The sequence below is a fragment of the Pseudophryne corroboree genome, chromosome 4 (assembly GCF_028390025.1).
Source record: "Pseudophryne corroboree isolate aPseCor3 chromosome 4, aPseCor3.hap2, whole genome shotgun sequence".
In the NCBI taxonomy this organism is placed as follows: Eukaryota; Metazoa; Chordata; class Amphibia; order Anura; family Myobatrachidae; genus Pseudophryne; species Pseudophryne corroboree.
In genome coordinates this window covers 809929603-809945589 of record NC_086447.1, presented here as the reverse complement: position 1 = coordinate 809945589, position 15987 = coordinate 809929603, and the positions used below count along the sequence as shown (strand labels likewise).

At 44.1% G+C, this 15987-nt stretch overlaps 1 protein-coding gene and 1 long non-coding RNA gene across 4 annotated transcripts in view; one reads left to right on the top strand and one right to left on the bottom strand.

Annotated features, from left to right (window-relative positions):
* The window catches only part of ACTR2 (actin related protein 2), a 143917-nt gene extending 129801 nt beyond the window's left edge, over nucleotides 1–14116 (top strand). For all 3 annotated transcript variants that reach the window (XM_063918416.1, XM_063918415.1, XM_063918418.1), the window contains 4 exons: nucleotides 7340–7489; nucleotides 9233–9378; nucleotides 10376–10508; nucleotides 12269–14116. In XM_063918416.1, the coding sequence (XP_063774486.1) occupies nucleotides 7340–7489; nucleotides 9233–9378; nucleotides 10376–10508; nucleotides 12269–12439 (600 nt within the window). In that variant the 3' untranslated portion in view covers nucleotides 12440–14116. The remainder of the gene's footprint in view (nucleotides 1–7339; nucleotides 7490–9232; nucleotides 9379–10375; nucleotides 10509–12268) is intronic.
* Nucleotides 1–15987, bottom strand: part of LOC134910421 (uncharacterized) — a 42285-nt gene that overhangs the window by 3447 nt on the left and 22851 nt on the right. Inside the window, exon 2 of the long non-coding RNA XR_010176193.1 lies at nucleotides 6978–7044. This is a non-coding gene — a long non-coding RNA (uncharacterized LOC134910421). The remainder of the gene's footprint in view (nucleotides 1–6977; nucleotides 7045–15987) is intronic.

The window sequence follows — 15987 nt, the reverse complement described above, 5'->3', positions numbered from 1 at the left end:
TAGGCGCAATATATGTATACAAGCAGCTATTTGGGGAAAAATCACTCAGTTATAGTGTTAATCCCTGCATTATATAGCGCTCTGGTGTGTGCTGGCGTACTCTCTCTCGGTCTCCCCAAAGGACTTTGTGGGGTCCTGTCCTCAGTCAGAGCATTCCCTGTGTGTGTGCGGTGTGTCGGTACGGCTGTGTCGACATGTTGGATGAGGAAGGTTACGTGGAGGCGGAGCAGAGGCCGATAAATGGGATGTCGCCCCCTATGGGGCCGACACCAGAGTGGATGGATAGGTGGAAGGTATTAACCGACAGTGTCAACTCCTTACATAAATAGCTGGATGACGTAACAGCTGTGGGACAGCCGGCTTCTCAGCCCGCGCCTGCCCAGGCGTCTCAAAGGCCATCAGGGGCTCAAACAACGCCCGTTACCTCAGATGGCAGACACAGATGACGACACGGAGTCTGACTCCAGTGTCGACGAGGTTGAGACATATACACAATCCACTAGGAACATCCGTTACATGATCTCGGCAATGAAAAATGTGTTACGCATTTTCTGACATGAACCCAAGTACCACATAAAAGGGGTTTTATTTTTGGGGAGAAAAAGCAGCCAGTGTTTTGTTCCCCCATCAGATGAATGAATGAAGTGTGTAAAGAAGCGTGGTTTCCCCCGATAAGAAACTGGTAATTTCTAAAAAGTTACTGATGGCGTACCCTTTCCCGCCAGAGGATAGGTCAAGTTGGGAGATATCCCTTAGGGTGGATAAGGCGCTCACACGTTTGTCAAAAGGTGGCACTGCCGTCTTAGGATACGGCCACCTTGAAGAAACCTGCTGATAAAAAGCAGGAGGCGATCCTGAAGTCTGTATTTACACACTCAGGTTATATACTGAAACCTGCAAATTGCCTCAGCATAAATAGTGCTGCTGCAGCGTGGTCTGATACCCTGTCAGATAATATTAATACGCTAAGACAGGGATAATATTTTGCTAACATTGAGCATATTTAAGACGTTGTCTTATATATAAAGGATGCACAGAGGGATATTTGCCGGCTGGCATCCAGAATTAATGCAATGTCCATTCTGCCAGGAGGGTATTAGAAACCCGGCAGTGGACAGGTGATGCTGCATTTAAAAGGCACATGGAGATTCTGCCTTATAAGGGTGAGGAATTGTTTGGGGATGGTCTCTGGGACCTCGTATCCACAGCAACAGCTGGGAAGAAAATTTTTTACCTCAGGTTTCCTCACAAAAGCCTAAGAAAGCACCGTATTTTCAGGTACAGTCCTTTCGGCTTCAGAAAAGCAAGCGGGTCAAAGGCGCTTCCTTTCTGCACAGAGACAAGGGAAGAAGGAAAAAGCTGCACCAGTCAGCCAGTTCCCAGGATCAAATATCTTCCCTCGCTTCCTCTGAGTCCACCGCATGACGCTGGGGCTACACAGGTGGAGACAGGTGCGGTGGGGGCGCGTCTCGGGAACTGCAAGGACCAGGGGGCTTGCCCACAGGTGGATCCCTAGGTTCTGCAAGTAGTATCACAGGGATACAGGCTGGAGTTCGAGACGACTCCCCCTCGCCGTTGCCTCACATCAGCCTTGCCGCTGCCCTCGGAGAAAGGTAGTACTGGCGGCAATTCACAAGCTGTACTTCCAGCAGGTGAAATCAAGGTACCCCTCCTTCAACAAGGCCGGGGTTACTATTCCAAAATGTTGCGGTACCGAAACCAGACGGTTCGGTGAGACCCATTCTAAAATTGAAATCCTTGAACACTTATATACGAAGGTTCAAGTTCAAAATGGAATCGCTCATGGCGATTATTGCAAGCTTGGGAAATTTCAGGGTATCACTGGACATCAAGGATACTTACCTGCATGTCCCTATTTACCCTCTTCACCAGGTGTACCTCAAAATTGTGGTACAGGATTGTCATTACCAATTCCAGACGTTGCCGTTGGTCTGTCCCCGGCACCGAGGGTATTTACCAAGGTAATGGCCGAAGTACTTATCCCGTACTTGGACGATCTCCTTATAAAGGCGAGGTCCAGGGAGCAGTTGTTCGTCGGAGTAGCACTATCTCGGGAAGTGCTACAACAGCACGGCTGGATTCTGAATATTCCAAAGTCGCAGCTGGTTCCTACGACGCGTCTACTGTTCCTGGGTATGGTTCTGGACACAGAACAGGATAAAAAGGGTTTCTCCCGGAGGAGAAGTCCAAGGAGTTTGCGTCTCTAGACGGAGACCTCCTAATACAAATACAGGTATCGGTGCATCAATGCACGCGAGCCTTGGGAAAGATGGTAGCTTCTTACGAAGAATTTCCATTCGCCAAGTCCCATGCAAGGATCTTCCAGTGGGATCTGTTGGACAAGTGGTCCGGGTAGCATACTCAGATGCATCGGCGGATAACCCTGTCTCCAAGGGCCAGGGTGTCGCTGTGGTGGTGACTGCAGAGTGCTCATCTTCTAGGGGGCCGCAGATTCGGCATACAGGACTGGGTCCTGGTGACCACCGATGCCAGCCTTCAAGGCTGGGGGGCAGTCACACAGGGAAGAAACTTCCAAGGCCTATGGAAAAGTCAGGAGACCTACCTACACATAAATGTTCTGGAACTATGGGCCATTTACAATGCCCTAAGTCAGGCTAGACCCCTGCTTCAACACCGGCCGGTGCTGATCCAGTCAGACAACATCACGGCGGTCGCTCATGTAAACCGACAGGGCGGCACAAGAAGCAGGATGGCGATGGCAGAAGCCACAAGGATTCTCCGATGGGCGGAAAATCATGTGTTAGCACTGTCAGCAGTGTTCATTCCCGGAGTGGACAACTGGGAAGCAGACTTTCTCAGCAGACACGACCTCCACCCGGGAGAGTGGTGACTTCATCCAGAAGTCTTCCAAATGATTGTACACCGTGGGGAAAGGCCACAGGTGGACAGGATGGCGTCCCGCCTCAACAAAAAGCTACAAAGATATTGCGCCAGGTCAAGGGACCCTCAGGCGATAGCTGTGGACGCTCTGGTAACACCGTGGGTGTACCAGTCGGTGTATGTGTTCCCTTCTCTGCCTCTCATACCCAGGGTAATGAGAATAATGAGAGGAGTAAGAACTATACTCATTGTTCCGGGTGGCCAAGAAGAGTTTGGTACCCAGAACTCCAAGAAATGATCTCAGAGGACCCATGGCATCTGCCGCTCAGACAGGACCTGCTGCAGCAGGGGGCCTGTCTGTTCCAAGACGTACCGCGGCTGCGTTTGACGGCATGGCGGTTGAACGCCGGATCCTGAAGGAAAAAGGCATTCCGGAGGAAGTTATCCCTACGCTATTTAAAGCTAGGAAAGAAGTGAACGCAAACCATTATCACCGCATTTGGCGGAAATATGTTGCGTGCTGTGAGGCCAGTAAGGCCCCAAAGGAGGAATTTCAGCTAGGTCGATTTCTGCACTTCCTACAAGTCAGAGGTGACTATGGGCCTAAAATTGGGTTCCATTAAGGTTCAGATTTCGGATCTATCGATTTTCTTCCAAAATAGAACTGGCTTCACTGCCTGAAGTTCGGACTTTTGTTAAGGGAGTGCTGCATAGTCAGCCCCCGTTTGTGCCTCCAGTGGCACCGTGGGATCTCAACGTAGTGTTGGATTTCCTGAAGTCGCATTGAGTTGAGCCACTTAAATCCGTGGAGCTACAATACTTCACGTGGAAAGTGGTCATGCTGTGGGCCTTGGCGTCGGCCAGGCGTGTATCAGAATTGGCGGCTTTGTCAAAAGCTCTTATCTGTATTTTATATGGATAAGGCGGAATTGAGGACTCGTTCCCAATTCCTTCCTAAGGTGGTAGCAGTTTTTCATGTGAACCAACCAATTGTGGTGCCTGCGGCTACTTGGGGCTTGGAGGATTCCAAGTTTCTGGACGTAGTCAGGGCCCTGAAAAGTATATGTTTCCAGGACGGCTGGAGTCAGGAAAACTGACTCGCTATTTATCCTGTATGCACCCAACAAGCTGGGTGCTCCTGCTTCTAAGCAGACTATTGCTCGCTGGATCTGTAGCACGATTCAACTTGCACATTCTACGGCTGGACTGCCGCACCCTAAATCTGTGAAAGCCCATTCCACGAGGAAAGTGGGCTCTTCTTGGGCGGCTGCCCGAGGGGTCTCGGCTTTACAAATTTGCCGAGCTGTTACTTGGTCGGGTTCAAACACTCTCTTGCAAGAGTCTACAAGTTTGATACCCTGGCTGAGGAGGACCTAGAGTTTGCTCATTCGGTGCTGCAGTCATCCGCACTCTCCCGCCCGTTTGGGAGCTTTGGTATAATCCCCATGGTCCTTACGGAGTCCCCAGCATCCACTTAGGACGTTAGAGAAAATAAGATTTTACTCACCGGTAAATCTATTTCTCGTAGTCCGTAGTGGATGCTGGGCGCCCATCCCAAGTGCGGATTGTCTGCAATACTTGTATATAGCTATTGCCTAACTAAAGGGTTATTGTTGAGCCATCTGTTGAGAGGCTCAGTTGTTATCATACTGTTAACTGGGTATAGTATCACGAGTTATACGGTGTGATTGGTGTGGCTGGTATGAGTCTTACCCGGGATTCAAAATCCTTCCTTATTGTGTCAGCTCTTCCGGGCACAGTATCCTAACTGTGGTCTGGAGGAGGGTCTTAGTGGGAGGAGCCAGTGCACACCAGGTAGTCCTAAAGCTTTCTTTAGTTGTGCCCAGTCTCCTGCGGAGCCGCAAATCCCCACGGTCCTTACGGAGTCCCCAGCATCCACTACGGACTACGAGAAATAGATTTACCGGTGAGTAAAATCTTATTTTAATGAGGTTGCAGGTAAAGATCCAAGAGCGGGTGATAGAAGGAGCCAAAGAAACCAATCCACATGGATGAAGGTGATAGCTCTCCCATACACTGTAGGGTCCCAAGCACACACATCATGCACGGCTGCCTAGCAGACTATTGCTGTTAGACTTGACCTACCATCATTGGCCTGAAAGATATATTCAGTTCACCTCTAAAATATATATACACCACACAAAGTAATTCTAAGAATACACGCATATGCTATACAGGTAAATAATTCTAACAATACATAATTATAGCGATACATTTATACTGTGGATATGTTTCTTATTAACTTGCTTCATTGCAGAGGAGAGACAAGCTCATAACGTGCCCAGGATTAGATTCTGTAGCACCATCTTGTGGCTACATTTTAAACTGCAAACTCCAGGAGCAGCACAAAAAATGTGCTCATGTCTGGCCAACACTTATTCTAAGAACATTTACGTTTAAAGTGCAAGCAATTAAGAGTTTAATATTCATAACCTAGTTAAAGTATAACTAAGCACTGGTTGTTTAATATCAGCACTTTGCTGAGTTGTTTTTTATGCCCACTGCAACCTACTGTTAGTATTTATACCTGTACTAAAGGCTTGTTTTCTAAAGGATTGCTCTATACTGTTGTTAAATATCTGTATGGGATCCGTATAATTTACCGGCTATCAGGATGCCGACGCCGGAATCCTGCCAGCTGGAATATCGGAGCACAGGGGCTATTTTCACTCATGGGTGTCCACGACACCCATAGGGGTATATTCAATTGAAGTCGAAAACTGCTGTCTGTCGAAAAGACTGCAGTTTTCGACTTTTTAAGGTCGAATCCTGATTCGATCTATTCAGTATTTCCCCAAATTTTTCGGCAAGACGATAAATTTGACTTATCGATAAGCACGTGGATCAGCGGAATAGCTGCCGATCCACGTGCTTGTGTCGAAAACAGGGCCAAATCCGACAGGTTTTGGCCCCCTTTTTCGACCTTCTCAGTCCGACATCAAAAAGATGTCTGACTAAGATGCGGACCCAGAGGAGGAGAGGCGGGGGAGCCGCAGGGAGACGGGGGGACAGCCGGTGGACATACAGGGAGTTCAGCGCTACAGTAGCGCTGCAGCTGGATGTCGCTCAGCCGCCCGACCTCACGGCAGCTTCCACACGCTGCTGGAGCCGGGTGGAAGCTGCCGTGAGGTCGGGCGGCTGAGTGACATCCTGCTTCAGCGCTACTGTAGCGCTGATCTCCCTGTATGGCCGCCGGCTCTCCCCGCGGCTCGCCCCCTTTCTCCTCTTCTGCGTCCCATCTTAATTCGACTTGAAAAATTTAAATTAAGATGGGACTGAATAGGGGTTGTCGGATCCATTCCGACAAATACATGTCGGAATGGATCAGACTTTAATTGAATATACCCCATAGAGTGGGAATAGAACCTGTGGAGAGCGCAGCTCGCCCTCAGCCCACAGTGTGGCAAATGCAGCAAGCACGCAAGGGGACTCGCCCCTCTGTAACTAGACTTCCCACGGCATCCCACTCTTCCGGGTGGGATGCCGCTGTCTGGATACTGACAGTCTGCATCTAGCCCTGCGGGATTACGTATGTAACCTATCTGTACTTGTCCTGCAATTATAGAAGAGCAGTAATATTGCATGTAACTGTGTATAAATAGGAGCTTTACTAAAGTAAGATGAGCCACATAAATGGAAGTCAGTCTGGTATCCTGCCAACATGCAGCGTTGCAGCTTTCCAATATTTGAAGATTACTTTTGTAGTGAGTGGTGTTTGGCTCATCTATCTAAACAGATAACCTGGAAACAGCTGTTCCTGAGAGATGCTTGTTTTAAGTCACTTTTAGTAATACCAAGATAGTGCTCTACAGTTACAGCAAAACAACCTAAATAATATAAAGTACTGGGAAAATAGAATTGAATCTCATAGGTCATTTAAGGAAAACATTCTTCCAGTGTTTACAGCAGTGGTTCTTGACTCCAGTCCTCAAGTACCACCTGCAAGTCATATGAGTTGGTATATGTTGCGGTTTCTGTTATTATCCCACCTGTTTCTACAGACAGAAATCCTCAAATCATGACCTGTTTGGGTTACTTGAGGGCTGGATTTGAGAACCACTGGCTTAGAGGATGGTTATCTTACTTTAATTTACCTATTTTCCATGTATTGCCTTCAAGGTTGCATACGAAAACTGTTCAAAGTCCTCTTTTAATAGTGACCTAAGTAAAATGTAATATTGTTAATAATACATCAGAAAAGCACCAGTGCCACTTCATAAAAGCTGGGGAACAGGGAATTGTTTCCAGTACCACAAAGTCATTATAAATGGTGACTGGGTCACCTATTTGAGAGCGTAGCTTTTTGGGGTGAAAAGAACAGAATGAAACCTTTTTCTGATCATATTTAATATTATGTACAGTTCTGTCAACTCTTTTTTTATTTTTATTTATTTATTTATAAAGAAAATTAATAAATGTGAGTTTATTGAAAGCATTGTGTGTTTCTCGCCCCTAGTTACTCCTATTGCGTGGATATGCTTTCAATCACTCTGCAGATTTTGAGACTGTTCGTATGATTAAGGAGAAGCTCTGCTATGTTGGGTACAATATAGAGCAGGAGCAGAAATTGGCATTAGAGACCACAGTCCTTGTGGAATCGTACACAGTGAGTATCCTGCTGCTGACAATACCTGCTCTCCTGTTTCTCCATTTTGGTGTCTCACGCCTTATTGCTAAAACAATTAAGTACATGTGTTCAGAGAACAGCTGCATTTAAAACTTGGGATGGAAATGGTTTTATAAAGGCAGCTGTATTTTTGTCAGTGTGATTAAAGCCTTGTGCGCATTTTATATACTGATATAACAAGTTTTCACTGTATAAATTTTGATAAGATTGTGGGGGATATCCTATTACCCGCGGTACATTACTGCAGGTAATATTGGCTGGGGCTATCTTATCAGCCCCAATAAGGCGGCACAAGCTGTGGCTTATCTGGGTTTTTCTGTTGCTGCACCGGGTGCCGGTTCCTGGCAGTTCCCAGTACAGCGCTGCCCCTCCGCCTACCCCTGGTCCCAAGACCGCTTCCTCCGTCATGTGACCACTGGTGGGAGAAGAGGGAGGGGTCATAGCGCTGCCCCGGCTCCCAGGCCGTGGTGCTTTCACTGAAGTCCCAGCCTGCTGCGGTGGGCATGGAACACTGCAGGTCGCAGCGGCTTATTGGGGATTTCGTTTCACCTGCCTCGGGCAGACGAAACCAAATCCCCAGAAACAGACCCCCATTTCAAGCGAAAACGGGGCTGTTTCACATGAAACACACGTTTCGATGAACCTTTGTGTTTTCGGGAGGAAAGCTGTTTTTTTTTTTTTACAGGCGATCCTGACTGGATAGCCTGTAATAAAAGAAGAAGAAAAAAACAACTGTGAAGCACCCAATGTATTATCTCCTGTAATAGGGTTCCGCCCTAACTGTCACTTCTTCAAACTTAGTGGAGGGAGTTAAATTGATATCGCTGCCCGATCTCCCGTCTATTTAATTGATGCCAATCTTCGCGCCCATTAGTGTCTGGTTTAGCCACATAAAGCAGATAAACCATCTAAACTAATGGGACGCGATCATGAAAAAAGACGTTTGTATGCCGAAGTAGGTCACTTTTCACATATTTCCGCTCGCCAGCACGGGGGAGTTGCTGCAAGCTGAAATATGTCTCCCTGCAGCTCAGCACGCCCGAAAGGAGCAAAAATGTAATTGCTCCGTTGGGTGCCATCTAGTGGCGGCCACGGGTAGGAACGTTTGAATTCCCACCACTGAATCGCCTTTTCTCGTTAAGATAAAATGTACACAAGGCTGTATGGTACAGTGTTGGAAACTCTGATCATCTTTGAAGAACTCTAGGGGTATGTTTACTACAGGTCACTTGGGTCTATTTTGGCCATGGAGCTGATTATCAAAGAGGGCACTCTGCACACACGAAATAAAGTGTGACCTCTGAGAGGGAAAGGCTCATTGTAGTACAAAAATAATCAGGCAGGGTGCCCCGCAGACACAGCCTAGTGGCAATGTGAATTTACTCTATTTACTATACCCCATGCTGATTCTGGGCAGCTTTTCAAGGTTGGATTTAAAAGGGCAATAGTAATGCATGTAAAGTCAGCCTTGTTTTTTTGTCTATTGCTCTTTGAAATCCAGCCTCAAAGCCATAGAGAATCAGCTATAAAAAATAAAAAAATTTTTTTAGTAAATATACCCCACATACAATGGGTATATTGTAGGAGCATTGTATTGGAACGCAATTCTGACACGAGCTGGAACAATAAACCACCACTGCTAATTAGCCCTGGAGTAACTCCACAGACAGAGGAAGAATAGGTGGTGATGTAAATGCTCTGTTGTTCCTCTTTATTGCACAGCTTCCAGACGGCAGAGTAATTAAAGTAGGTGGGGAGCGGTTTGAAGCACCAGAAGCTCTGTTCCAGCCTCATCTGATCAACGTAGAAGGTGTCGGCGTTGCTGAGTTGCTGTTCAACACCATCCATGCAGCGGACATTGATACTCGGTGAGATTCTGTGGCAATTGTCATACTGAAAGGCTAACATCGCTGCTTCTGGAAACACAAATGTAAAGATGGATGTATTTATATTTTTCTGCACTTCTCTTGCAAGTGTAAAACTGCTTAGAATTCACTTGTCTGAACATTTTATTAGTTGAAGACCTATTTGGTGCATGGAGCAGAGTAGCCGTTTACTTTGGGGAGGACGTTATTCTGCAGCTGAAGGCATGGAACGTTTCCTTGGTGTTAAAACTCAATATTTTGCTTGTGAGAGGCAATCAAGACCATAGGCTATTGTATGTCTTTATCGTACAGTTCAGCGTTTTATTATTTTGATTGGCTAAAAAACTGCATCTGGCTAATGCCTGGTTGTAGCCACCCCTGAGGACTAAGAGAGTCTGTCTTTGGGGGACAGTAAAGGGCTCTGTGGCACCCCATATTCTGCACGGGGAGCACCCCAGTCATCCCCTAGCAGTGGGAGCACTGCAGCATCTGGTCACACTGATACATTTACTGTAAGAAATTAGATTCACAAAACATTACAAAAAGTCTGTAGCGCTACGTGCTGTCCACTGTGCACTGATGTAATTATGCAACTACATAAGTGACTGGGGGGTAATTCAATTCCAGGTGAAGGCTATGAATTGCGTTGTCACTGCATTTAAACGCTAGCAGCGGCATGCATTCGCGTCTGGCCTGATAAGTTTAAAACTGCTTGCTACCCAATGGGGTAGCGAGCATTTTTGTGAAAGATCGGTCTGCCGTGCGAAATCATTCACATGTAATTGAATTCCCCTTCAATGTATTTATGGTAAAATGCAAAGAATACTTAAGAAGTAATGCCAAAAATGTGAAAAATCTTTAACCATTACCTGTCTCGAGATCTTGCCTGTCCAAGATACAAAAGGCATTGTTTGGATTTTTTTTTCCCCATGTTTTTTTAAGACTGGGGAATTCAGCTATTCGCATTTTAGTTTTACATTCTTGTAATTTTTGTTTACAGGCCCGAGTTCTATAAGCACATTGTGCTGTCTGGTGGTTCCACCATGTACCCTGGCCTGCCATCTCGCCTGGAAAGAGAACTTAAGCAGCTCTACTTAGAACGAGTCCTAAAAGGGGATGTCGAGAAGCTATCGGTAAGAACGTGAAATGTGCACATATCCTCTTAGTCCTTATTTTCTATCATGTGATGTTATGTAGGCCTTAAATAGTCAGTACCCCCAGAGGAAGTATAACAGTTTCTGGTTACTAGAGGGAGATTCTGTGTAGTTCTGTGATGACCGACAGTGATGGCTCCAGTAACCAGCATCAGCCATTTAGTCCCATGTTTCCCTGGTCTCTGTGGACCATGAACTTTATAATGTAGTTGGTGACCCACTTAAAGGCTTTGTGCATCCTACAGTAATTCTTTAAAGCAGTGCGTCTACACCGCACTGACGTTACAGAAGTCTGCCCATGATAAACCAGTGATAGGGGATGACACATCTGTGGAGACTGTGGACCGATTAGAACACACAAAAACCAATGCTGTGGCACTCCTGTGTGGTGTTGGGTTCTATGCAGGGTCTGCTACCTGGTAATTGCAGCATCTCTTTTCTATTTACTTACTCGCCAGTAAGGATGCATTTTATCTGAAGAATCATTGTTACTTCTCTCCATACACTTAATGGAGTACATGTCCGTGTGTTCTTGTGTCAGTGGTCATCTCTGTAGGTTGTGTGACACAGATTTGGGAATTTCTTACAGTGCTGTAGAGCAATATCTAGCTATTGGAAATTTGAAGACCTTGTAAGTAATTATAGGAGGTTATGCTAGGTTTCTATTAAACGTGCAAGCTCTGCGTATTTTTTTTATTTTATTTTTTTATTGTGCTCTGATATGCATGCATTTCATTCCAATCCCAGCTGGTTCTTCTGAATGGTTGGTATGAAATTGTTCCTTGAATGTTATACAATTTAAGTAAAACCATAAATTGTTCTTTTTTACGGAAGTAATTTGCGGTTGTTAGGGTGTTTGTCCCCTGCCTCTGCACAGCCTGTAGGTTTATTGATTCTGATTTGTGTTTTTATTCTTTCCCTTAAGAAAAATACATTCATAAATTCAACATTTTGCCAGTAGAGGGAGCACGTTAATCTCTTCACAAATTATTTTCTTTTTCCGCCTACTATAACTTTTGATATATATTTGTGTCTTGTTACACGATATGGGTATGCGCATCTTGGTTTACAAATGTGTTGGTGTCTTTTGAAATTAGACATTTAGTGTTTTTTTTTTTTTTCTTTAAAACTATATAAACGAGTTTGTTTTTTTTTTTTTAAAGTGCAAACTGTTAAATATTTAACAATTTAATATTTAGAAAACTATTTTTTACAATATTTGTATCTTAAAATTCATTCTAAAGCCCTCGATAAAGGACAGTTTTCAATGATTAGGGTTTCTTAAGCTAACAGAGTACATTTATATAGGAAGTGAAAACCATGTACTTTTTATTTCCACAAGTTGTACTTTGTAGTTAAAAAAATTAAAATCCTGATTTCGGTGATTGAAACTGCTCAAAAGACACAGAATTCACTGTTCTTGAATTACCACGGCAACCACAGTCACGTGATATGAGCAGAGTGGCTTTTTATGTCCTCTCCGCCTTCTGCTGTCATAAGACATGCTGAGCGTTATGTGAGCCGGCATCTGTGGTCGTAAGCCATACTTTTTGACTTCCAGAGAGTGTTTAAGGTGATGCATGCATAAAATGTACAAATACAAAACCCTGCTATGTGGGATTGCTGCTTTCATTTCCATCTTGTCTTGCAACCATAGTAGATGTTTTAAAAAGAGGAGTGTGAGAAATGAAATGGGTTTCTAAGCATAGATGCATAATGTTACTTTCCTCTTATTACAGAAATTTAAGATTCGCATTGAAGATCCTCCCCGTCGTAAGCACATGGTATTCCTTGGGGGCGCAGTGTTAGCAGACATTATGAAAGACAAAGACAATTTCTGGATGACCCGACAGGAGTACCAGGAGAAGGGCGTGCGTGTGTTGGAGAAGCTTGGTGTGACTGTCCGATAAACTTCCCTGCCAGCTCCCTCTGCTTCTCTAAAGCTTTCCTTTTTTCCCCCTTTATTGCCAATCTTTGAACTCATTGAGCTACGTGACTTGGAAAGGCCCGTCTGTGCCCTCTTGACCTAAAAGGTCCAGTTTTGGGGTTTCTCTTTTTGTCCTAGTTTCCCGAGAGGTGGGTGAGGGCAACTTTGTTCAGCGTATGTTAATGTGGCTAAATTTCTTTCATTTGCCCATTTCTTTACAACTGCAAAGCTATAGCTACAGAGCTAATCTGGCCCATTGCCAATTCCTAGTAGACATTTGGCTAAACAAAACACAGTAGGCATTTCCACACATAGTATGCTGCTTTATGGATGCTGGCTTTTTCTTCTGCTCACCGGGTGGTTTGGCTTTAGTACTATACAGAACTCTCCAATAATCTTGTAGCACTGCATCCTTAGGGTGGGAAACTTTGCACCCCATGCTGCAACCACACACTGCCCTGGCCCCTTCCCTCTGCAGTACCATACAAGTATCTCTTTATTTCGCTACCAACTAAGCTGGGAATTTGCCAATCCAGTTCTATACAACATTGTTTTTCTATGTATAATTTTGGGAATATTTATGGTGCAACTCCGTAGGTTATACTGTAAAATGGGTAGAGGTCCTAACTCCCTTCTTATAATTCATTCCCAGGAACAAATGAAACAAAATGACGTTACAAACATGTATGTGATCATTTCTAAATATAGAGTATTGTATCTATATATAAAAAGAACTTGTTAGTGTTTTTTCGTTTTGTTTTTCTATTTGCTTGTGTCTTACACCCCTCCTCTGCGGTCATCATCATGGCACCTATGCGTCTGTTGGAGGCACAGTGACTACAAATGCCTATTAGCCAGTGCCAATTCTGTTTCCAGTGACTCAATATCATTTATTAGATCGTTAGAGCAATGCCGTGAGTGCACAGGGTAAGGCCATTTCTTAAAGTAAAATATTTGCTGTTAAGAATATATATATATATATATATATATATATATATATATATATAATCTAGTAAGGTGATAGTTTACAAAAAGTGTTCCTAAATCGCACATAGTGTTACGCTTTTAAGTAGTGATAGCGATGACAATATTTTGTTTCTGTGGTTGGTGCTTTTTTGCTTGCTGTAATGTGTAATCCCATCCACTCTAAAATTGATTTATTCTTACCAATGGAGCATAGAAATGGATATAATGAAGGCCTGCACAAATATTTTTCTTACATTAAAGGCCAGTAACCTGTTGCAAAAAGTTGTTAGTGAACACCCCAAATTTTTTTAAATGCATTTCGCCATTTTAAAGTAGTTCCGTTCTAGTAATCGTTACCAGCTCTATAGCTATAACAGGCACCGTAGATGACTTCACTCGAAAAATGGTTATCTTTCTCTGATCTAAAAATTATAACGCTGCTCCTTCCCAGTCTTACTATGCAGATGGTTAACGACAGGCTTTCACGTTCCCGGATTTTTTATTTAATATACCAGTTGAAGGGAAATGTGGATGGGAACAATCTTTCTAGCAGTTCCTTCACGTTACATTTACAGCTTCTAGAAAACAGGGCTTCTTAGGTTTCATTGAAATTTATTTTTTGTTTCCATGATTTTTATGTCATTAAATTTTAAAGGTAATTTTTAAACTAATTTGGAATAAATTGGTCATTCTCTGTGTTTTGTCATTTTCTTTCTAGCTATTACAACAAACATCAAAGAATCTATAACATGGGGAAAAATAAATATTAAATTAAAACCGATTTATTTTTTTGCAGCTTTACGTGGGTCAAATCTGCTTGTGGCTGTTTTTGCAATTAGTAAAAGTAAAGGTTACCTATAATGAAGACTAAAAGGCATATATAATTGGTCCTGAAATGTATTTAACTTTTAACAATTTTTTATTGCCTCCCTATCCAACCATACTTTTTTTATTTTTTGGCCGTAAAGTGTTACGTTTTCATGGAAAAACAGGACTGATAGGGCTGGCTATCAGGGATTTTGTTTTCGTAACTGCCGCATCGGGAACAATTAAATTTCCCTGTGGGGGTCAATTAGCATATCCTTAAAATTACAGTAGTTTGAGTGCCAAACTCCAGCCTATCTTGCAATCCCATAGTCCGGTATCCCACAGCCTGCTTCAGAGAAATGGATTCAACGGTAAGTGACCAAAAATCCTCTTTTTGCAATTAAGCTGAAACTTGTTCAAAAAAAGTCTGCCATGGCAAGTCTGATGGCACATTTAGACTGTTCTAGCTTAACCAAAAATATTGCATTGGACCATGGTGGCTGTGCCACTACCAATTCTTAAAGAACTAATGACCCCATCGCCAAGGGGCCATGCCCAATAGCCCTGCAGTAACAGCCACTGGTGTTGTGGGTTTCTTTGCTACAAGTTCCCAAGCCTGAAGTAGGGTTTCTTTGTCTCTGGTTCCCAAGTCTGAATTTGAGCTTATTTATGGTTCTCAAGCCAGAGCTGTTGCTTGGCAACAGAATTTTCATCAACCCTCACAACAGTTGCTGGTTGCTGTATTAGCCACTACCACCTCTGATTGGAGGCAGTTTCACTGATCCACTTTTAAGATCGCACCGCAGGGTCAGGTAACGGGGCCTGTCCAATACGATTTTAAGCTGAGTCTATGTCCTGCTGTCCACAGTCAGCTTTAAGATCCTCAAAGACCTGGTTGAAATACTGGTGGTCAGCATGGTAGTGGAGCAACGTTGCACTCATTAGGTTTATAACATAGAGGCAATGGTTCCAAAAATCATCCTTTGAGCTCACAGCATGTAGAGAAACATTACATTGGCTTAGCGATGAAACAGACTATCTGCCAGTATTCATCAAGAGAGCTGTCTACAGCCGTCATCCATAAAGCAATATTTGTTGGTGAGAGATGCCTGAACTGCTTACACCTATGGCAGGTAAACGCCGTAAGACAATGGAGCAGCTCGCTGGTGGATGCCTGCACCGCCTTGCATTTTGCAGTTGAGCACACTTGCTGGTCGTTACCAGGGTCCTTGGAAGGAGCATCTTGTGAGGCCTGAGTGAAGGCTGATAGATCGGCAGAAGATAGCAAATCCTTTGTGCTCTCAGTAATGAGGTGGGTAATGTTTTTTCCAGCCATTTTGCTGTGCCTCCTTTTAGTTATAAATCGCCAGATGAGTGAATGTCTATCGATAGGTCTTCGAGACTCTGTTCTGAATAGCAGTACGATGGTTCCTCCTGAGGTTGGCTCGCATTGTGGCAGCACAGATATGACAAACCATTCCACATTCTTATTCAAGGAATGCCAGCAAATCTGGTATCTGCTATCTGTGGTGAGTCTGACTGCAGAAAGTAATCCAGTAGTCACGGTCTGTTTCCAGCACGTTAATGATGCTGCCCGGTTCTACACTAGACAGCAATGGAGTCCAGCAGGTTGTAGTCAAGTAATAATGTAACAGAAACGGAGTGTGTGGCTGAATATTGGACATTTGGTGTATACATGCGATGGATACTTTGAATTGGCGCCTCTTCATAATCTTGTGCTTATCCTTGTTATGTAGT